At 33.5% G+C, this 21,913-nt stretch overlaps 2 protein-coding genes across 2 annotated transcripts; both read left to right on the top strand.

Annotated features, from left to right (window-relative positions):
- The first annotated feature begins 2,979 nt into the window (after positions 1–2,979).
- On the top strand, positions 2,980–4,419 carry LOC145056789 (xanthohumol 4-O-methyltransferase-like). The gene is made up of 2 exons (XM_079004510.1): positions 2,980–3,797; positions 3,907–4,419. Exons 1-2 carry the CDS (start codon positions 3,024–3,026, stop codon positions 4,204–4,206), a joined length of 1,074 nt encoding a protein of 357 aa, XP_078860636.1. The 5' UTR covers positions 2,980–3,023; the 3' UTR covers positions 4,207–4,419.
- Positions 4,420–8,519: 4,100 nt separating this feature from the next.
- Positions 8,520–10,074, top strand: LOC145060139 (uncharacterized). The gene is made up of 2 exons (XM_079007859.1): positions 8,520–8,666; positions 8,932–10,074. The coding sequence occupies exons 1-2, from the start codon at positions 8,520–8,522 to the stop codon at positions 10,072–10,074; spliced, it is 1,290 nt and encodes a 429-aa protein (XP_078863985.1).
- The last annotated feature ends 11,839 nt before the right edge of the window (positions 10,075–21,913 follow it).

Genomic DNA, 21,913 nt, shown 5'->3' with positions numbered 1-21,913 from the left:
CGTTTGTGTCTTACTACTAAGACTGATATGGATTATATGGCACGCGTACCATACCTTAGTGATGGATCTTCTGTTATCTAAATAGTACGTCTCTTATTTGTCTACATTTTAGTAAATCTAACACTAGGGTGCTTGGATATGTTGATTCAGATTATGGCAAAGACTTGGACAAAATGAAAATCGATTACAGGCTATGTGTTTACTTTGCATGGTTGTGCTATTAGCTGGAAAGCCCAGATACAGTCTACAATTGCTTTGTCATCTAACGAGGCAGAGTATATGGCGATTACAAAAGCAGTTAAGGAAGACATCTGCTTGAGGAGTTTATTTAGTGAAATCGATGATTGATTAAAGGTTGCCACAGTATTTTGTGACAATCAAAGTGTTATCTTCTTGAGTAAAGATCAAATGTTTCATGACCAAACAAAGCGCATTGATATATATATATATATATATATATATATATATATATATATATATATATATATATATATATATGTTTCCATTTTGTGCGAAATATCATTGAAAAACGTGATTGTGTCGTGGACAACATTCAAACAGATTATAATCCCGCTGATATTTTCACTAAGAGTCTTCCTATAACCAAGTTCAAATTATGCTTGTACTTGGTAGGTGTTTCTGATCACAATTAAATGTAAACAACATGTTGGTGGAGGAAGTACTTTATTCGAAATCAATTTTTTTTTCTCTAAATGACGATTGCAGGTTCTTATGGAGTTTTAGAGTTTGATGAGCTATTAGTGTTTAATGTTCTTGGGTGATTGTTGGGCAATTTGTAGTTTTCATTGTCTATTTTGAAGTTACGGTGGACATTGTGGAAATATGCCTTCTAGAATTGACAAGTTCTGCTAAATTCAAGGGCTATATTTTCTTTTCAGCAATCCATGTCTAATTTCGTTGTTTTGGATCTAAAAAGGGCATCATGTCTAAAATGAGTGTTTCAGGTCTAAAAAGGGAACCATGTCTAAAATTGGTGTTTCAGGTCTAAAAGGGCTTTTTCTTGAAATGTATTTACTCAATTCTTGAAGGGCCAAATTTGACAAATTGGGAAACCTTTTACCCTTTTAATCTCATTGAATGCAGGAAAATGAAGTGAGAGAGAGTTTTGGAGACTTATTCTTCTTCCTTCTTGAGTGACATTTTCTAGGGTTTCTCCCATTTATCACCAAATCATTATACCTCATTATAATCTTTTTGATCAAGCTGTGTAAACACTGCAATATTTTAGTGGATTGGTTCTCGACTTCCTCCATCCGTGGTTTTTTCCCAATTTGGGTTTTCTATGTAAATCTTTGTGCCTCTTTGATTTACTTTTTACTTGGCATTTTTCATTGTATGTGATTGATTGTGGCTTGATATTTTAGTCTTATTCCTCTTGAACTAATATTGTTCCCGTGATTTGGATTTCTGGGTTGTTTTAATGCATTAGGTTTTTTTCCCTCTTGGGGCTAATTTCAATATATTACACACGAGTACATGACTTTCAGCTAGGGGTGAACAAAAATAGAACCGACTAAAAAAACTGACAACCGCAACAAACCGCAACCAACAAACCGAAGCCGATGGAGTAACCAATGGTGCGATTTTCATCTACGCAAAAACCAAATGTCTGTGGGTGGGTGTGGTTTCTATCGAGAAATCGGTCCACCAAAACTGAATCACACCGAAGACGTATAAAATAATAAACCACAGATTTATATCGTATGATAACTATATATTATTTAAAATACTAATAAATATTATATTTTGAATTTGATTGTAGGATTAGCCATTTGATTAGGATTCCAAAACTTTCAAAAGTTGTATAACACTTATTTTTAATAATGTTTTTAGTTTTGTATTCATCAAAATATGTCATTAATTGATTATGTGTGACAAGGTTATAACAAAGTCGAGCAAACTTTAATTCTTAATTTATTAGTTGTATTTAAAGCTATTTTACTTTTATATTTTTGCACTACTTTATAACATGTGGGAACACGGTTACAAAATTAATTAATCTTTCTAAGTAAAACTCAAAACTATTAATTAATAATTTTAAATAACTTATTAAATAAAATATATTTTTTTAGTTATATATAAAATTATAATCGTTGATTCATATAAATAAGTAAAATATATCATCTTATAATTTGTATAAATTTTATTTTATTATAGTTGGTATAAATTTTATTTTATTTTAAATCTAATATTATTAATTTAATGTAATTAAAATATGATTTAAATTTTGAAATTTGAAATTTGAAATGAAGAATTAATAGATTGACAAGTGTTATGATATTAATTACAAGTGTCAATAAATTGACAAGTGTCATGATATTAATTACAATGTCTAATATGGTGACACATGACAAAAGAGCTACTCTTTTATTAGAATAAAGATTGACATAAACATTTGCAAATGAACGGTTTCAAAAAAATAAAAATAAAATCTACATGCTTACAAGCACATTGTTTTCACAGTTTAAAAAAAAACACACCAATAAACATCAAAAATCGTACGAAAGTTTAGACTCAATTTAAAACCGAAACCGCACCAATAAAAACCAAAACCGCATTTAAAAACCATAAAACCCAGCCATTGAAAAACCACACCCAACCATTTTAAAAATGCGAAAATCACAGGTTTGTGGTTGGGTTTAGCCTCAAAACCGCTACTTTCAGCCGACCCTTCTAATTGATATTCACTTTCTAAATATAAATACGTATATTGATGATTAGTAAAGCTATAAAAAATTAGTTAATTATAGAACGAATTTTTGTTTATAAGAAACTGGAAACTTTCAAAGGAATAAATATAGTCAAGTTGTGTGGGTAAAACTAAATTTGCCCATTGTTTTTGACAAAGAGCATATTTCCTTAATTGTTATAATTATTTTTTCAAGCGGCATTTATAGATTATCTTTTAGATGGAACCCATGACTACTTTTTGGTTTATAAATACACATCTTTCAAGTTTTACTTCCACCAATCCATTGAAGAGGCCAGGAGTTTGAGAAACCATGAACACACAAGGTGGAATAGAGGACAACGCAGCGCTATTAGGCAATGCACAAATTGCCCGATACCTATTTGGAAGTTTTGATGCCATGGCTATACGATGTTGTGTGGAGCTTGGTATTGCTGACATAATAAGCAATTACAATCGCCCAACAACATTGTCAGAAATCGCCACTGGTATCAACTCTCCGTCAGTAAATGTTGATGGGCTTGGACGACTCATGAGGTTCTTGGTTCATAGAAAGGTCTTCGATGAACTGCCTCAACCAGAGGATGGAGATGGAGAAACAGTTTACTCGCTAAACCACTACTCTAACTGGCTTCTGAGCCACACAAATGTGACAATGGCACCGATGGTTATGTTTTTTACGGATCCGTTCATGATTTCACCTCTTCGGAACCTAAGTCGCTCAATTAAAGAAGGTGATTCAGCATTTAAAATGACCCACGGAGACGACATATTTGATTTTTCATTGATCAATTCGGAGTTCAACAAAATGTTCAACAACGCTATGGCATGCACTACTAAGTTCACCATGGATGTCATCATGTCGAATTACAAAAATGGATTTCTTGGGATGAAAGGAACTGTGGTAGATGTTGGAGGTGGTACTGGTGGTGCAATATCTGCGATTGTGAAGACATATCCACATCTTAAAGGGATCAACTTTGATTTGCCACAGGTGATTTCCAATGCACCAACACATGATGATGTTACTAATGTTGCTGGTGACATGTTTCAGGCCATTCCTCCTGCGGAAACGATCTTCATGAAGGTAAGCTTAATTTGTCATCCATCAAAGTTAGTAAGGTATATGAGAAATGGAGTCAAATTTTGTTTAGCTTGATGGCAATATAGATGACGATGTTCTTTTTCTTTTTCAGTGGATATTGCACAATTGGAGCAATGATGATTGTGTTAAGATACTACAAAATTGCCGAAAAGCGATACCTATGGATACTGGAAAAGTCATTATCGTGGAGATCGTTCAACACCCTGGACAACATGATCTGCTCAACGATGTACGCGTTCCATTTGATCTAACCATGTTTGCATACTTTTCTAGGGGAAGGGAACGAACCGAAGGTGAATGGAAGAAATTACTTGAGGAGGGTGGGTTTCACCGTTACAAGATTATTTATATTCCCGAGATTGTATCAATTATTGAAGCCTTTCCGATATGAATTCATTGGTAAAAGTTCTCTATATGAATGTTTACGCAATAAGACATGTTTCATGTATTTTTCTTGGTTTTAATCAATCTCAAATGATAATTACTATTTAAGGTTAAGGTTCTAGTCAAAGCGATTTAAGGTTCTAGCCAAATAGATTTGAAGTGTACCAAACTTGTTCTGAGTGTTAAATGTATGCATGATCATTAACGGTTCATGGATGAACTTTTGTTGTAGTTAAAGTTTGACAGATGGTATTACCGATTATCTGTTTCGAAACATAAAGCCGCCATAATTACTTTTAAATAGTTAGAATTACCCTATGATTAAGCATTGTCAAACCGTTGCATCAGATTCGGTTATCCTTTGGATGAACTTGGAAAGTTTGATGTCTTTAATTATTCATAGATTTCGATCAAAGCTGGGTACTTGGAAAACTCGTTGTCTACCCTTTGGAGATCAATTATCTCAAGTTAAATCGGTTCTTAGGAGCCCAGATCTCTTTTATATTACTTCCTAGTATCGAAATCATCAATTTGGGCGTGTTCGGCATAACATGCTAGTAGCGGGTAGCTTGTAGCTTGTAACGTTTTGTTAAACGCCTAATGAAGTAGCTTTTGGATTTGAAACGTTTTGATTAAACTAAACGCTAGAAGCTTGTAGTTCCAAACGAGGTTTTTTGTTTTAAACGGAGCGTTTTGTCAATCGCTAGAAGCTAGAAGCTCCCAAACGCTCCAAAACGCTCCGTGCCGAACACGCCCAAAAAGTAATTGATATTTTCGAGAGTATATGGGGGCATTTCCTAGGTTGTGACAAACTCTGAAACAATATCGTGCTCTTTCTGTTGGAAGCGTTTGAATTGCCAATTAAGTACATTGTTAGCCAAATGGTAGTGAAGAATATGAGAATACAAATAGAAAAAAAATTACATTTGGTTAAATAAACGGTGTTGATAATGTTTCATATCATCTCTAATAAATGAAAGTTTTTTTTGTCACTTGTCATACTCTCATTCAATTTAATGAACGTTATTTTGTGGTTACTTTGAATTAATTTTTTTTTTCCAATATTCTTCTTGAGATTTATATGAAGACAATATGGCTCATTTTCTCAACCATCAAATATTGTGGTGTGTGCTTTCCCACATTGTTCTTTCTATTTTGGAGATTTCCACCACATTTGTTGAAGATTGAAGTTTCGATTCCATATTTTTCCGGCACATTACATATCTCGCGTGATCAAGATCCAAGTTCCTATTTAGAAGAGTCTGTATTCAAGATGTACCATTTTTCCACACATTTGGAGTTCGCTCTCGCCACTGCTATCCCATGGGAGTCTATTCCCTTTTCTCCCTTTTATTGTTTTTAATTTATATTATGCATACAATGAGGGCATTGTATGTAATAAGTGTAGGGTAGGGGGTCGAAAAAGTAAAGAAAAAGTAAATTGCTAGAATTCGGTAAAATTTAAAATTTTTAATAGGTTTGAAGTAATAATCTAATAATTAATCTAGTGATAATAACTTGAACTTAAGTTGCTAGTATTGTATGGGGTGATCCGATGAGAGCTCAAATGTTTAGTTGAGCCAATATACGTTATAATGTATTTGTGGCCCCCTTTATTCTAATGAAATTATGGGATAAAAACACAGTCTCGCTTAGTTTGAGGATCGCAATATGTTTAGCATCATGAACCAGAAATCTATTTAGGAAAGCTTATGTAGTCATTGCACTTAGGCTAATACATTAACCAATAAATGTTGAAGTTAAGCGTTCATGCTTAAGTATGTAGGTTTTTGAGTGAAAAAAGTGAGTTACATGTAAAAAAAAGAGAAATTACCAAAAAGTTGAAGAATTTTGGAGCTATCAAGTATGAAGATCAAAAGATCAAAATTCCAAAGAATCAAAAATTAAAGATATCAAAAATAAAAAAGGTGGTGAATGTAAATAAATATAAGATTAAATATTTAAGAAGTGAAAAATTCCAAGAGCTCCATTATGGTATCAAAAGTTATAATTTCTAGATTATGTATGCTTGGGTAGCTTTACAAAAATACCTTGAGGTTAAGAAAGATTTTTGCGGATGGATTCAGAGGGATGCATAAAATGAGCGTTGCTCAAAAGAAGTGGGTGAGTGTTTATGAGAATTGTGAGAATTTAGAATTAGGGGGGGGGGGGGGTCCTTAGGAAAATTTTAGACACAAATGCATGCGTTGCGGTCTTAATATAATAGCTGAGTTTGAATTGGATTGCTCTATGTGATGTTAGAGATAAGAGTTTGAGTTTAAAAAATTAGATTTGCTTGAGTTCAAGAAAAGAATAAGTGTGAGGTATTTTATATTGCCATCTTTATGCATGTTTTTAGGCAATATTTACTTATATTTATATACATATTCAAGGGCAGACCTAGCTAGGTGCCCGGTGTGACACCGGCAATACCTAGCTTCCACGCACGTAGTAGAAAAAGTTTTTTTTTTTTTTTTTTTTTTTTAATTTTTACCTATTGTCTCACTATGTAAAAAAAATTGTGCAACTACATAAAAAAATATTGTCACTTTATTGGGAATTACCAAACAAAAAATAATAATAACGAGCCCAAATGTCCAATGTTTTTAATCAATTATTGTCTAATAATTCAATTGCCTAAAGCCCAAAATAAAACTTAATTGAATAAATTAGCAATTGCGCTAATTGCTTGTAAAAAAGACAACCCAATCCTAATTAATTTAGTGTGTAATTATCTATTATCGGTACAAGTAAAAAAAAACACGATTACAACAATTCGACTACTCGACTTCTGTTCCTCTGCATCAAAAATTACGTCCGATACTTCATACTTCGATGTTCGATCGTTAGGCCTACTGTCGGACTCGTCCTCACAATCCTTCATTTTTGATCGATTTCATTGTTGGATCGATCACAATCCTTGATCGATTTCAACAATACTCAATCACTCAATCGATAGACTTCTTTCAATTTCTACTATTTTGGTTTATTGGTTAACAAAATCCACTTCAAAGTTCAAACTTCAAATCCCTACAATACAATGAAACAAGTAAGTTTTACTACCAATTCATTTAGATATTTGAAATTGATATGTTTTTTTGAAGTTATTTATTGACTTGGGTGTAGTTGATTTGTTCTATTGAAGTTATATTGTTTGCTTAGGTTATATTGCTATGTTTTCTACTGAATTGATTGTTTGATTAGGTGTAATTGTTATGTTTTTATTGAATTTATTGTTTGACTAGGTGAAAACAACTTGTTTTATTGAAGTCATTGTTCGATTAGGTGTAATTGTTATGTTTTTTATAGGTTAAACTAAGTGGTTTTTTTTACCAAAAGACAAAAACCTAATCCTAATGAAAGTGGTTAAGAATGTTCCCAAATACCAATCACCAATCAATCAATCCCATCTGGTTCTAACCCTAATGCAACTCCACAAACACCAATCACAAATCAATCAATCCCATCGGTTTCTAATGCAACTCCACAAACACCATGCTCTAACCAACCTAATGATAATGTTGACTTGAAAGATCTTCCAAAGGACCCGGCGGATAGGCCATTAATTGATTACAAGTTACAAACCAAATATAAGAGATGATGTAAGAAGAGCATATTTGCTTCAAGGACCATGTCAAGTAAGGGCACATAAATTTCCTAAAAAAAATAGGTGATAGATTTAGAAGATTCGTTCCTTCATGGTTTGATGACTTTGATTGGTTCGAACTTGGAATATAGTGTGAAAAAGAATAGTGCATATTGTTTATGTTGTTATTTGTATGGGGACCTCATGGGACAAAAAGGAGGGAGAGATGCATTTGTTTCCCAAGGTTTTGATACTTGGAATAAAAAAAGATGCATTTCGGACTCATGTGGGTGGTGTTGATAGTTTTCACAACAAAGCAAAAGAAAAGTGTGAGTTTTTAATGACGAAAAAACAAGCTATTAATGTAGTCTTGAGGAGGCAAACCGAAGCAGAGGACCATAACTATAAAAGCTCGATTACGTGTTTCTATTATTGTTGTTAGACTTTTATTGAAAACCGGTGTACCGTTTCGTGGTCATGACGAGTCGGTTAACTCGGAAAATAGAGGGCTTTACATTGAAGTGTTAAAAGTCATTTGAGAGACTAGTGAAGATATTTTCAACAATACTTTAGAAAATGCTCCTAAAAACAATCAACTAATTTTCCCTAAAATTCAAAAAGAACTTGTGCAATGTTTTGCACAAGAAGTACTTTTGAGTATTCGTGAAGAGATTGGTCAAGATGCTTTTGCTTTACTAGTTGATGAATCTAGTGATGTTTCAAAAAAGTAACAAATGGCTATTGTTTTGCATTATGTCGATAGTCTTGGCTTTGTGAAAGAAAGATTCATAGGACTAGTGCACGTGAAGGATACATCTTCTTTGACACTCAAAAACGCCATAAATGAAGTCCTTACAAGTAATAAGTTGAGTTTTAGTCAGGTAATTTAATATTTACTTTTTTGTTATTTCAATTTAATTTAATATATATATATATATATATATATATATATATATATATATATATATATAAGAGGACAAGGTTACGATGGGGCTAGCAATATGAGAAGGGAATTCAATGGTTTGAAAGCTTTGATATTACAAGAGAATGACACGGCTTTTTATATACATTGCTTAGCACACCAACTTCAATTAGTAGTTGTGGTTGTAGCAAAAAAGCATGATGGTGTTAGTGACTTTTTTTTAGCAAATTTCGTTGGTGGTTAATGTTGTTTGTGCCTCGTGTAAAAGAAATGACTTACTACAAGAGCAAGCAAGAAAAAGGGTGCAAAAAGGCTTGTGTAGTTGTGAACTTGAAACAGGAAGAGGGTTAAATCAAGAGACTACACTTGTTCGAGCGGGAGAAACAAGATGGGGTTCACATTTCAACACACTCAAAAGTTTGATGAAGTTGTTTGCGAATGTTCTTGTAGTTTTAGATTTTGTGAAAGAGGAGGGAGGGTCATTGGCAAACCATCAACAAGCATCTGAAATCTTAGCATATTTTAAATCATATGAGTTTGTGTTTTACTTACATATGATGTATGGCATTTTACACCTCACGGGTACATTATTAAAGCAACTTCAAAGAAAAGATCTAGACATTTTAGAAGTGGCTTCAATGGTTAGAAGGACAATGAATACATTGCAATCTTTTAGAAACATAGGGTTCGCTAACATTTTAAAAAAAGTATCCTCTTTTTGTCAAACACACGAAATTGATACTTTAGATATGGAAGAGTTGTATATTGGTGAGAGAAACCGTATGACTACAAAGACTAATAGGTTTCATTTTGAGGTTGAAATCTTCAACACGGTGGTAGATATGCAACTTACAGAATATCGGGATCGATTTAGTGAAACAAGCACCCAATTACTAGAATACATGGGTGCTTTGAGCCCTTGTGATTCATTTGCACAATTTGACAAATCAAAGTTATTGAAGTTGGGTAAGTTATACAAGTATGACTTTGATGATTCAGATATGATAGATCTTGAAGGACACCTTGAGATATTTTATCACTCTTGCATCAAAGATGAGCGCTTCACTAGTTTGAAAGGAATTTCTGACCTTTCTCGTTTGATGGTTAGTACGGGGAAGCATCGGTCTTATCCTTTGGTTTATAAGCTTTTAAAGTTGGCTTTGACATTACCCATAGCGACCGCAAGTGTAGAAAGATGTTTTTCAAAGATGAAGCTCTTGAAGACCGATTTGCGTACCAAAATTGGCGATGAATTTTTGAACGACGCATTGCTTTGTATTGTCAAGACCGAAGCACTTGCGAAAGTTGAGAATGAAAAAGTAATGGAGCGATTTCAAAAGATGTTTGCACGAAGAGGAAAATTTTGAATTCTAATAGATCGTTGTTATATTATGTTTAACCAGAAAAAAAAATTCGTATTAGATGTTTTATATTATGTTTGACCTAGATTTTTTTAATGTTTTATATTATGTTTGACCGGAAAAAAAATTTGTGCAACTCCTACTACTAGTTCCTGCGTCCGCCCCTGTACATATTTTGGTTATTTGAATTGAATAATGATACTTATAAGCTTTAATTGCACTTTGCAGCCAAATAGAAGCATTTTTTTTTGGAGAAAATGACTAAACACGACAAAAGCTTGGAACTTTGGAAGCTTGGTGAATAAAAGAAGAAGAAACTCACATAAAAAGCTCAACTCACGATGTAAGTCATAGCTATTCTCGACGTTAGTACGAATATTCCAGAAGATAAGCGTCGCGGATCAGACTCCTTGTCAAACACGGATATCTACTTGTTCACGACATGAGCATTTCTTGCTCACGACGTGAGTACGGAAATTTCAGAAATTATAAATAGGGCTTGTTACCTACGAATTGACAGCTTTTTGCTGACTTGGAGAATTTCAGAAGTCGAAATTTACAAAGCTTGAAGGCTTGGAAGTTGGGTTACATACCTAGGAAGAAGAAAGAGTTCATACTTAGCTTAATAGTTTGGTACATTTTAATATGCCTTTGAATATGATTTGTGTTAGTTTATTTGTTAGCATGTCCAGCTAAATCTAGTTGCTTATGTTAGCTAGATGAAGCTGGAACTCATGGTTTTGATACTTTGGCTTTGATTTACTTGTTGGTTATGACTTGTGCTTGATTGATTGAACCTAGCATGTTTGATTTAATATTTGATTGCTTTAAATTCTTGTTCTGTGTAGTTAGTGAATATGAATTTGCATCATTTTGAATACCTAATAATTTATTTAACATTAAATTATTAGAGCTAAGATCAAACCAATCTTGGATAAGTAATTGAACTAATAAATTAGGTTGTGCTAGATAACTCATATTATGACCATAAGTGTGTTTTTCACCATACATAAATCTACATGAATTAATTAATGTTAGTAAATTTAAAGCTGAATTGATAATACTATCTTAATTGGTAACCAACAGTAATTCTCATAAGTAATTTATAAACCATTGAGTGAAAGTGGATTCGAACTAACAGAAGTGTTTTGTTTATTGATTGAATTTCTATTAAAGAGTTAAGTTCATCTAAACTTGCAAAATCAGATAAAATCCCTTTCTTTATTAGAAATTAGGTTAATTTAATAGTAGGAAGATTAATTAGTTAAAACCGTTCCCTGTGATCGACACCCAATTTACCCAAACTATTCTATAATTTGACTAGGTACACTGCCTAGGTGCATTTTAGTTAGTTAAGTAGTTAGATTTTAAATTTAGAATTAGGTGTAGCTTTTTGCATGCATCAATGTTCATGTATGTGTTCCGCTTCCACTTACCTCAGAGAGTTATACGACGTCACAGAGGCTGTCAAGAAGTGGCGTCAATATCTTCTGGGATGTAAATTTCGAGTCTATACTGACCAAAGAAACCTACGTCATCACTTAACACAAGTCATGCAAACTCCTGACCAACACAAATGGGTCGCTAAGCCGATTGGATATGATTTTGAAGTTTACTATAAGCCCAAAAAAGAAAATAAAGTTGTTGATGCCCTAAGTCGACAAGAAGACATTGACGAAACCCAACTGTTGGTATTGTCGACCCCCATTATTCCTTGGCATCAAGTGTTACGAGACTACTACCTCAATGATCCAACTGGCCACGTTTGCATGGAGCGTGTGAAATCAAACCATGAAGATGCCACCAGATTTACACTTCATGATTGGTTAGTCTTTTTCCATAGTCGCCTTTTGATTCCAGATCTACCATCACTCCTCCAACAACCCCTCAAAGAATTCCATTCCACCATACTTGATGGATACCCCGTCATTATCACCATAATTCGCAGAATCAATGGTAACTTCTATTGGTCCCATGTAAAACAAGATGTTTGTGACGACCCGAACCTTTTCTGTTAACGTTAGCCTAATTCCGTTAAATAAAATTTGAATTTTATTTTGTTCCGTTAAATCCTTATGGTTTGGTAAATCATTACTTTATATAATTAAGTTTTATATAAGAGTCGGAACCAAAATCACACAAAAATCCGGACTTTTTCCTCGAAAATCAGCGAAATTCGATTAACATGGTGTTCACGGTCGTGAACCCGATCACGGCCATAAACCATTCACAGGTTGGGTGCACCCCACCACTAACCATGAACCTAGCCTATATATACGTGTTCCTACCCCTCATATACACTTTTCTAGCCGAAAACTCATCTATCTTCTCTCTAATCTCCCAATCGCAAACTCAATACTTCCTAATTTTCATCCGAAAATCATCAAAAATCACCTTTGGGTGTTGTTGTGGAGCCTCTAAAACGTGTTTTTCATCGAATCAACAAACCTCTGTTGAAGGGTGTACGACCGTGAACCCTTCAAATCTTCAAATCATCTAGGGCCGAAATTTGTTCATGGCCGTAAACCATTCAAGGAGCGTGAACCCTTGAAATCCTCACCAAGAACTGTTCACGGCCGTGAACCGTGTACGACCGTGAACACTTTCCAGCAGTGAACACTTTGGAAACCAGAACCCCTCCATTCACTTCAACAGTCTCGTTAACATTCCTTAACCAAAAACAAATGTTTTTCTAACACTTTACATTTTAATAATTCAATATTTTTTTCATTATAAATTCAAAGTTCTTAAATTTATAAATATATATATATATATATATATATATATATATATATATATATATATATATATATATTTTCATAAATACGTGTAATATAAAATTTTCAGAAATAATAATACAAATAAATTAAAATGCATGTGAAATGTTAAATATAAAAAAATGACAGGTTAAATTTGTAACATTCCAAACACCTTTTTGTAACATTCCAGGACAGACATGGTAGATTAGTAGGTGGGATCAATCTCAAAGTATTCTATTTTTGTAAATAAATCAAAATCTCTAATTTTGCAAAATCAATCTCAAATAATCCTATTTTTGGAAATCCTTTTATATAAGCCCTCCTTTTTTTTTTTTCCGAGAAAGCTCTAATGTAATATTCCTTATAGACCTTTGCTACTTTTGTGTTGGTCCTCATAATTCTTTTATAAAATTATGAGGTTACAACCTATCTATTATATGGAGTGATTAAAAAAAATATATTAAAATGTAATTAATAAGTATTTTGTTTTAAATAAAATTTTAAAATAAGGAATATAAAAACATATTAATTGTAATTTATTATAATATTTATTATATTTAGTATTTTTACATATATAAGTATTATATTATATGACTTTTTAATTTTAAAATTAAAAAAAAAGCCATAAATTGACATATGGATATTATTTATTTAAAAAATATAATAAAAATGATAACTGTTAAAACTCATTAAAAATTGAAATATGATAGAAAAACATTCATTTATTATAGAGGATTTTATGTTTAAAAAAAAAAAACCCAAAAAATCTTTTATTTTTCTTTAATAAGAATATAAGATGTTTCTCTTTTTCCACAAGATTGCATTTATTGATATTTTTTTTTCTTAATTAATAACACTAACTGATACAAGTTTAAATTTCATAGTATAATTTATGTAGTATCTGTTGGCTTAATTCTTGTATCTATTTCGACTGCTCATGTTTTTATCCATATTTATTAGCCGACCCTTACCCTAGTGCATATGTATTTTGTTTATAACTGTCTTTATTCATACAAACATCTTTTTTTTTACACTTCGTGGGTTTTGTATGCAAGGATCTTTCAATGTGGATGCGCTTATAAAAATAAAAATTATTTTTTTGCACTATTATAAAGGAGGCAACAACGACCAAAAAACCCCTAGCTAATTAACGACATATTTATAAGGGATAAGCTTGCGACGAAAGTCATTTTGTCTGGCTAAGATCATCTTTAACTCATCTCCATTTTTTCCCTTATAAATGGAGTAAAAAATGGAGTAAATAGTGTTTATCTTCAACCCTACTTCATTTTCTATCCTATTTTTTATCCCATAAAATATATTCCTAGAATATTTCATTTTTATAACTAATATATATTGTTAAATACATCCTCTACTAATTAAACTCTCTTTTTATGATTAATTAATATAAATTAGTATATAACATGATATTATAAATATTAAATATTGCATTTAAATTATAATTAGTAGAAAAAATAAACTAGATATGTATAAAATAAAAATGAGAGGGACTAAAATTAGCAACCAAACTTCACCTCCATTTATGGGGGAATACTATTCATATCTCCAAAATGGAGGTGAAAATAGGATAGGGTTGGAGAAGAATGAGGGAATAAATGAAGTTTGGGGGTGGGTTGGAGATGCCCTAAGGTGTAAACTTTAGCATGTTACCGAAGGATTAGAAAGTGATTAGTGACGGAATCATAGAATTTTTAGAAACCATGTTAATCCCTTGGTAATATCGGTTGTTGGTTTCTTTTTATTTCCTTTCAATTATTTCTCTTCCATCGTTTGTCCCTCTTAATTGCTTTCATTCCCACATTCTCCCTCTTAAATTGACACTCACCTCTTAAATCGACACTTACATCCTAAATCTATCACTGATAGTCGTCTTTTTGCCTATCCTGAAACTCGATTCCAATAGAATGAAACGCTAGACAAAACTCTTGACATCACGACGACCCTTCTTGCCATAATACTTTACCGTAGTACTTTTCTGAGTCATTGACTTCTTTTCTTTGGTTAATATGTTGTTGATTCAATGGCTTCTCCTATTCGGTTAATATATTGTTTTTTTTTCTTTCGGGTCTGACCAGGGTTGTTCCAAACATATTTTGGTGCCTGGGCAAAAGAAAAATGTGGGTCCTTAAAATACACAAATGTCATCAAGTTTTTATAATAACTCAATAATTGAAAAAAAAATTCTTATAGTATCTTCTAAATATAATAATTTCCAATAAAAATTAGGGTTCCTTTAAAAGAAGGCTCTGAAAGGTCGCCCTTATCACCCACCCTTTGGGACGGGCTTGGGTATGACTTTCAAATCTAAGAAAAAGCAAATGAGAGAGAGAGAGAGAGAGAGAAACATGATGACGAGAGTAGCAGAGAGATAACACCACCATTTCTAATTCCTTCTAGCAAGTGCATCACTGTCGAGGCTGAAATCCATAACACCACCGTCTTAGTCTTACACCTAGTTTATTATAAGTTTGTATTATTTGTTGCAATATTATAATGTGGGATATCATGCTTTTATGTTGTTGTAGTGGTGTTGATTATGATGACATGTGCGGAATAGAAAAGATCTAGTAATTCATCATACAAATTCAAGAACACAAGGAGTAAATAATTCTTTGTAAGCTCTTATTAGATCTAGAAAGATTATACAAATGGGTTTGTATACAATTTCTCTCTCTAGTCTAACACTCCAAAATGAACTCTTTACATAATGGGAGTCACTCACTTCCTATTTATAGGAAAGACTCAACCCATTTACACATACAAAGAGGAAAGCCTAAAACATTACATCCAAGCATGACTTTGCACCCTAACATTCTCCCCCTCAAAGTTAGGATTGGATGTCCGGCTTTAATCTCCAACGAGCTAGCGCGATCAAGACCAAACTCCCCCTCAAAGTAACACCGGTCTTCAAATCCGCAAATGAATATTCGACAAACCCGAGAAGCTTCGAATACCCATCATTCTCCCCCTTTTTATAATCAAAAAATGATTATAAAACCCACTAAGGATGAGAAGCGCCCGAGGAATAGTCTTCACGATACTCCCCCTTGATGTGTACCAAAAATGAATCACCAAAAATCTTGCACGGAAAAACAATCACGAAAAAGCCACAAAAAATTTTGAATTTGTGAAAAATTTTGACTTTTTGGGTGAAAGTTGCACGATTTTTCAAAATCCAGGTAGAAATTGTCACTTTCTGAAACTTGCAGGGACCCGTTGCGCCCAAAACAGCCAAATATGCAAAACTCTCCCCCTTTTTCAAATCTGGGTAGAAAGCGTCAATTTGCACAAACTACAGGGACCAGAAATGCACAATCTTCAATTTTCAGCAAAATATAGTCCTTTTTCGAATTTGGGTGAAAACTGCAAAAAATTCGAAGTTTCAGGGACCATCTTCGAAATTCTGCTCTTTGTTCACAATTCATACGAAGATTCCGCAAATATTTGAAACTCCATAAAAAATTTTCGAAATCAGGTGAAAAATGTCAAATATTCGAAAATTGTGTTAATGTTCGAAGTGCCAAAAATTCGAAGCTTCAGGGGCCAGATTTGAAAAATTCTCATTTGTGCAAATTCATGCTACGTGCGAAGCATCCGAAGAGTTAATAGTGAACAGTAACTTTCTTCGTACGAATTTGCAATACACCCCCTTCGAATATTCAGCATATACCATTTCAATTCACAAACATACGAAGAGTCTCACTTTCTCTCTCCTCTTCGTAAATTCACACCCTTCGAAAATACAAACCCAAAACTAACCCTTCGCTTTTTGCAATTGACCCTTCGTTTTTCCCAATTAAACCCAAAACACACTCTTCGAATTTTATTCACCAACCCTTCGTAGATTCAGCCATATACCCTTCGTTTCTTGACCTCAAGATTAAATAACCAAGTCTTCGTTTTTAACAACCAGCAAGGCTTCGTTTTTAACATCAATGCTTGACCCCAAATACAAAATCACAGATCTCGTTTTACAAGACTTCTCTTCCCAAATCGATTCTTAACCCTTCGAATCTAAAATCAACCTTCGATTTCCAGATCATTTGTTCACAATCAAAGTTTCATTTTTAATTCTACTTCACCTTTCGTTCACAAAGACCTTTATACCCCTTCGATTCCTTTATCCAGATCTCGTGAAAAAAAATCATATATCGATTGCTTCATTCATTCATCGAACAACTTCAATGAAGATCCAAAAATCCAGTCTTCGAGCCTTCTTTCTTCATTCCAAATATGTCGATCGATTGGCTCATTCGAAATCTTGATCAACACAGCCTTCGATCATCAAAATCAAATTAAGACTGTATGACCTTCGAAATCAGAGAACTTCAACATCAATTCATTCAATTTCCAAAACTCATTCAAGAAGCAAATAGACATGAACTCACAGTGTTCATCATCAAAACCATAGATCCAAATCAAGTTTGAAATTAAACACCGTTCGATTCCTGTTCTTCATCTAAATACCCATCCGATTTCATGAATTTTCATGTTTAATACCAAATCAATCTGTCAATTTCGTAATCGGTTCTTCAACTCAAAACAATAAATTGTTTTGAAGACAAGAACAACAGCAGATCGACTCAATCACATCATATACTCAATTTTGACTTTAATAGAAACTTGATTGACTTTCAATTGAATCGATTATTGACATCTTGATCATAATCGAATTCTATGAATGAAAACAGGATCTAGAATCGATTCACAAGAACTGAGAAACAAGAAATTTTAATCGATTTGAAGAAATATGAATTGATGGTACATGTACATAAACCATGTGTACAAGTCAGAATATGTACATCAATTGACGATTGAATGATTTTTAAAGATCTGTGGGGTTATTCCATTGAAAACTCGGATATGAATATAGATTGGGCTTGAAAACAATTAACAAAAAGATTGAAGTTAGGCTGGGCTTCGAAATTAAAAACATTTCCAAAATAGCTGAATGAATGAACAATATTAAAAAAAATCTGAGTTTAATTTTGGTTTTGATCTAGACAAAAGTTAATTGGATCGTCAATGAGGTTTGAAACAGATTAGATCCAATGAGGCAAATCGATCAAAAATGAAAAACGCAAAATACAAATCGAAATCATGGACGTTTTGGAATCCATTTGAGAATTTGAGATACCTTTTTGACGAATCGAGTTCCGTTTTCAACAAACGAATCAAATTTGGAAGATCTTGGTTCTTTTGTCGGAATGAGAAAATCTCCAAATCGAACATTGTACCACCCACCATGCGTGATGTATAACTCGTTCTTCGTGTTCTTCATCAAACCAAGAACATCTTCAAAAGAACCACCAACACATTTGGGTTCGGACTTCAAATTCAATGCAACCTTTGGAGATTGTTGCTTTGGAACCCAAATTTGCTTCACGGATTTCGGCTTCACAACATATGACGATTTTTGTGAGTAAACCCGCTTGTTCTTCCGATTCATCTTCTTCTTCTTTTTCTTTCTCATCTTTTTGCATCTTGAAGACTTGACTTCATGAACAAACCCACTTTCAACAACATGAACATTTTGAGTTTGAATCAAATCTTTTGGAGTTTGATATTTGTGATTTTCTTGGATCACCGGCTTCCAATAAGGAATCATTCCTTCAAATGAATCGCAAGAACACAAAATATCATCGGTTTGAACTCCAATCGAGCAAAAAACTTTTTCATCATGAGAATCAACTTGAACTCCTTTTTCTTGAACATCAAGAACATCACATTGAACTCCATTGTTTTGAACTTCTTTTCCTTAAGCATCATGAACACGATGAACATCATCAAGAACATGTTCTTGAGCTTCACGACAATTTGCATAATATTCAAGTCTATTTCTTCCCGGTTTACAATTAGCAAGAAGAATTCCTTTTATGACTTCAGCATTCCTCTTATTTCTTCGTCTTTCTTGATATGTTGTAATCAATCGATCAAACAAATCTTTGTTTTGATAAATTGGATAACCAATGAAATCTCCCTTTCCATCCCTTTCTCCATTTGACATAAGTGCATCTTCACTTTGCAATCCAACAGTCATTCGATAAAGAATGCATTCAAAAGAAGTGTATACGTATAGAAAACTTTCATTCCGAACCAACCATTTCTCCATAATTGCTTCTTTTCTTTTGAATCAAATGTTATGAACTTGAGTTTTCTAGAGAGAGAAAGTGTAAATCAAGGAGATCTCTAGAGAGAGAAAGTGAATATGAACCAAATTCTAGTGAGAGAAAGTGGTACAAACAAGTATTCTAGAGAGAGAAAGTCGAATTATGGATCAAATCAAAGAAAAATTCGACTTCAAGAACACAAAAACACTTTCAAAATGCGAAGATCCATGATCAAAAAATGAATCACCAAATCAAAATCGCCATCAAGGATCAATTCTTGATGAAATCAAGAACACCCGCTCTGATACCAATTGTAGTGGTGTTGATTATGATGGCATGTGCGGAATAGAAAAGATCTAGTAATTCATCATACAAATTCAAGAACACAAGGAGTAAATAATTCTTTGTAAGCTCTTATTAGATCTAGAAAGATTATACAAATGGGTTTGTATACAATTTCTCTCTCTAGTCTAACACTCCAAAATGAACTCTTTACATAATGGGAGTCACTCACTTCCTATTTATAGGAAAGACTCAACTCATTTACACATACAAAGAGGAAAGCCTAAAACATTACATCCAAGCATGACTTTGCACCCTAACAGTTGTACAAAAAAAACTTAGGCAAAAGATGTTATAATAGATGACTTCAACCGCCACTAGAAAAGGAGGTATATAGATGAGAACCAAGAAATTAAGGGTTTAATTAATTAATATAAACTTGAAGACTTAAGACGTTTAAGTGTAAAGTTTTAAAAGTCACATCTTGTGGATAATTACTTAGTGACCAACTAATTATCCAATAAGGATTTCGAATTGACAAAACCCTAAATTTGTCGCACCCCAAAACCATGAACGGCGGAAACGTTCTGGGGCGGAGGACGTCATGTACAGTATCACAACACAGTATAATAGTAAACAACTAAACAACATCATCCATTGCATTAAATATATAATTTTAATATAAGTGTGTTCTATACAGTTACAGACACCAAAATATAAATAAAAAAAATAAGATGAGTCTTGTATGCGCTCTATCTTCTCAAAAGCTGGTATCGGTACATGTCTACTGATGACCTGAGAATACGAGTTATTTGGAAAGAGTTTATCAGCATTAAAGCTGGTGAGTTCATAAGTATTTAGTGTCTGTGTTTGTATCAAAATGTTTGAAACAGTGTTTGAAGTATGAATTTGTAAACGTTTGTAGTAAAAGTATGAATATGTTTGTAAGTGTTTGTAAAAGTTTGTAACTCCTAGAAAATCCTATATTTTCTACTAAAAGTAGCCTTCTACTAAGGCACGACTGTTTTCGGTCTAAGGAGATTCAACCAAAAGCTCCTCGAATCTTGTAAAAATGATGTTCTTTAAGGAGCCTTGCTCAATGGGATCGGTCTCTAGGGTTCATGCTTAGCCCTAGGAAGGGTTTAAGGCAATTTTGCACCCTTCATGAGGGTTTTCGGTCTAAGGAAATTCACTAGACCGAAAAATCCTCTTTTTCATGGATGATTGCCGATTTCAAGTCCTAAATCAAGTATTCTTACTAGGTAACACGTATAAGATATAGATACTTACAATATGGAAGTAAAGAAGGGTGTTTTTGGCCCAAAACACTAGTATGTGTTCTTGGTGTAACTAAGAACACTTGAAGATCTACATAAATGGAATGATTTCATGGATGAAATCATGTAAAAACACTTGAATATGGAAGGAATCAACTAGATAGGGTAAGAAACACTTACTTTCTAAAGATTTAGAAGGAAAAATCGGATGATACTTGAGAGGATTTCGGTTCTTGTTCTTGAAAGAGTGAAAAGTGACAAATATGGCTAAGTGTCATATATATATATATATATATATATATATATATATATATATATATATATATATATATATATATATATATATACTCATGGGGGTTTTCGGTCCAAACACCATTTGGGCCGAAAACTCCTAACTCTTGGAGTTTTTGCAAAAATGATGCACAATGACCCTAGGGCATCCTTTCTCCTGTTATTCCTTGAAGTACTAAGCTTTAAAACACTTAAACTGACTCCAAAATGCTTAACAGATTGCAGCAATACTTCTGATTTCTATTGAAGTGAATGATTGTTCAGAATAGAAATTTCGGATCGTCACATCATCCCCCCGTTAGAAGGAATTTCGTCCCGAAATTAGAGTCTAAGCAATTAAATAGTTACAGATAACTAAGCAAATAGATGAGGATATTTCAGTTTCATCTGATCCTCTCACACCCAAGTGAATTCAGGTCCTCGCTTGGCGTTCCAGCGTACCTTCACTATTAGGATGCGACTTTGCTTCGTCTGTTTGACCTCACGGTCCATGATCTCTATAGGTTCTTCCACGAAGTTGAGGCTCTCGTTGATTTTGATCTCGTCGAGTGGAATTACAAGAGTCTCTTCAGATAGACACTTTTTCAAGTTTGAGACGTGGAATGTAGAATGTACATTACTAAGTTCGTTGGGTAGATTGAGTTTGTAAGCTACAGGGCCGATTTTAGCAAGAATCTCGAAAGGCCCTATGTACCTTGGATTGAGCTTCCCATGCTTACTGAAGCATATCAAGCCCTTCCAGGGTGAGACTTTCAAAAGACTGCGGTCTCCGACCTAGAATTCCAAAGGTTTTCTTCGTTTGTCTGCGTAGCTTTTCTATCGGTCTCTAGAGGCTTTCAATCGTTTACAAATTTGAACGATCTTCTCTGTCGTTTCCCGAATGATCTCCGAACCAATGAGAGTGCTCTCGAGAACTCGTCCTTTACTAACTATGTTTCACCCACTTCAGCCCAACACAGAGGGGATCTGCACTTCCGGCCATAGAGGGCTTCAAATGGAGCAGCCTTTATGCTCGTGTGGTAGCTGTTGTTATAGGAAAATTCGACAAGGGGTAAGTGAGTATCCCATGCCTTTCCAAAGTCAATCACACAGGCTCTCGGCATAT

This window comes from Lactuca serriola, chromosome 6 (genome assembly GCF_051521515.1).
Source record: "Lactuca serriola cultivar US96UC23 chromosome 6, Lser_US96UC23_V15, whole genome shotgun sequence".
In the NCBI taxonomy this organism is placed as follows: domain Eukaryota; kingdom Viridiplantae; phylum Streptophyta; class Magnoliopsida; order Asterales; family Asteraceae; genus Lactuca; species Lactuca serriola.
This window is presented reverse-complemented; position numbering and strand designations above follow the sequence as displayed.

What these genes read in the sequence shown, in the direction of transcription:
- LOC145056789 (XM_079004510.1), top strand. Translation starts at nt 3,024, where the DNA reads ATGAACACACAAGGTGGAATAGAGGACAACGCAGCGCTATTAGGCAAT. An exon ending in CGGAAACGATCTTCATGAAG is followed by an intron (nt 3,798 to 3,906) that starts GTAAGCTTAATT and finishes TTTCTTTTTCAG; the next exon opens with TGGATATTGCACAATTGGAG.
- LOC145060139 (XM_079007859.1), top strand. Translation starts at nt 8,520, where the DNA reads ATGGCTATTGTTTTGCATTATGTCGATAGTCTTGGCTTTGTGAAAGAA. An exon ending in ATAAGTTGAGTTTTAGTCAG is followed by an intron (nt 8,667 to 8,931) that starts GTAATTTAATAT and finishes ACTTTTTTTTAG; the next exon opens with CAAATTTCGTTGGTGGTTAA.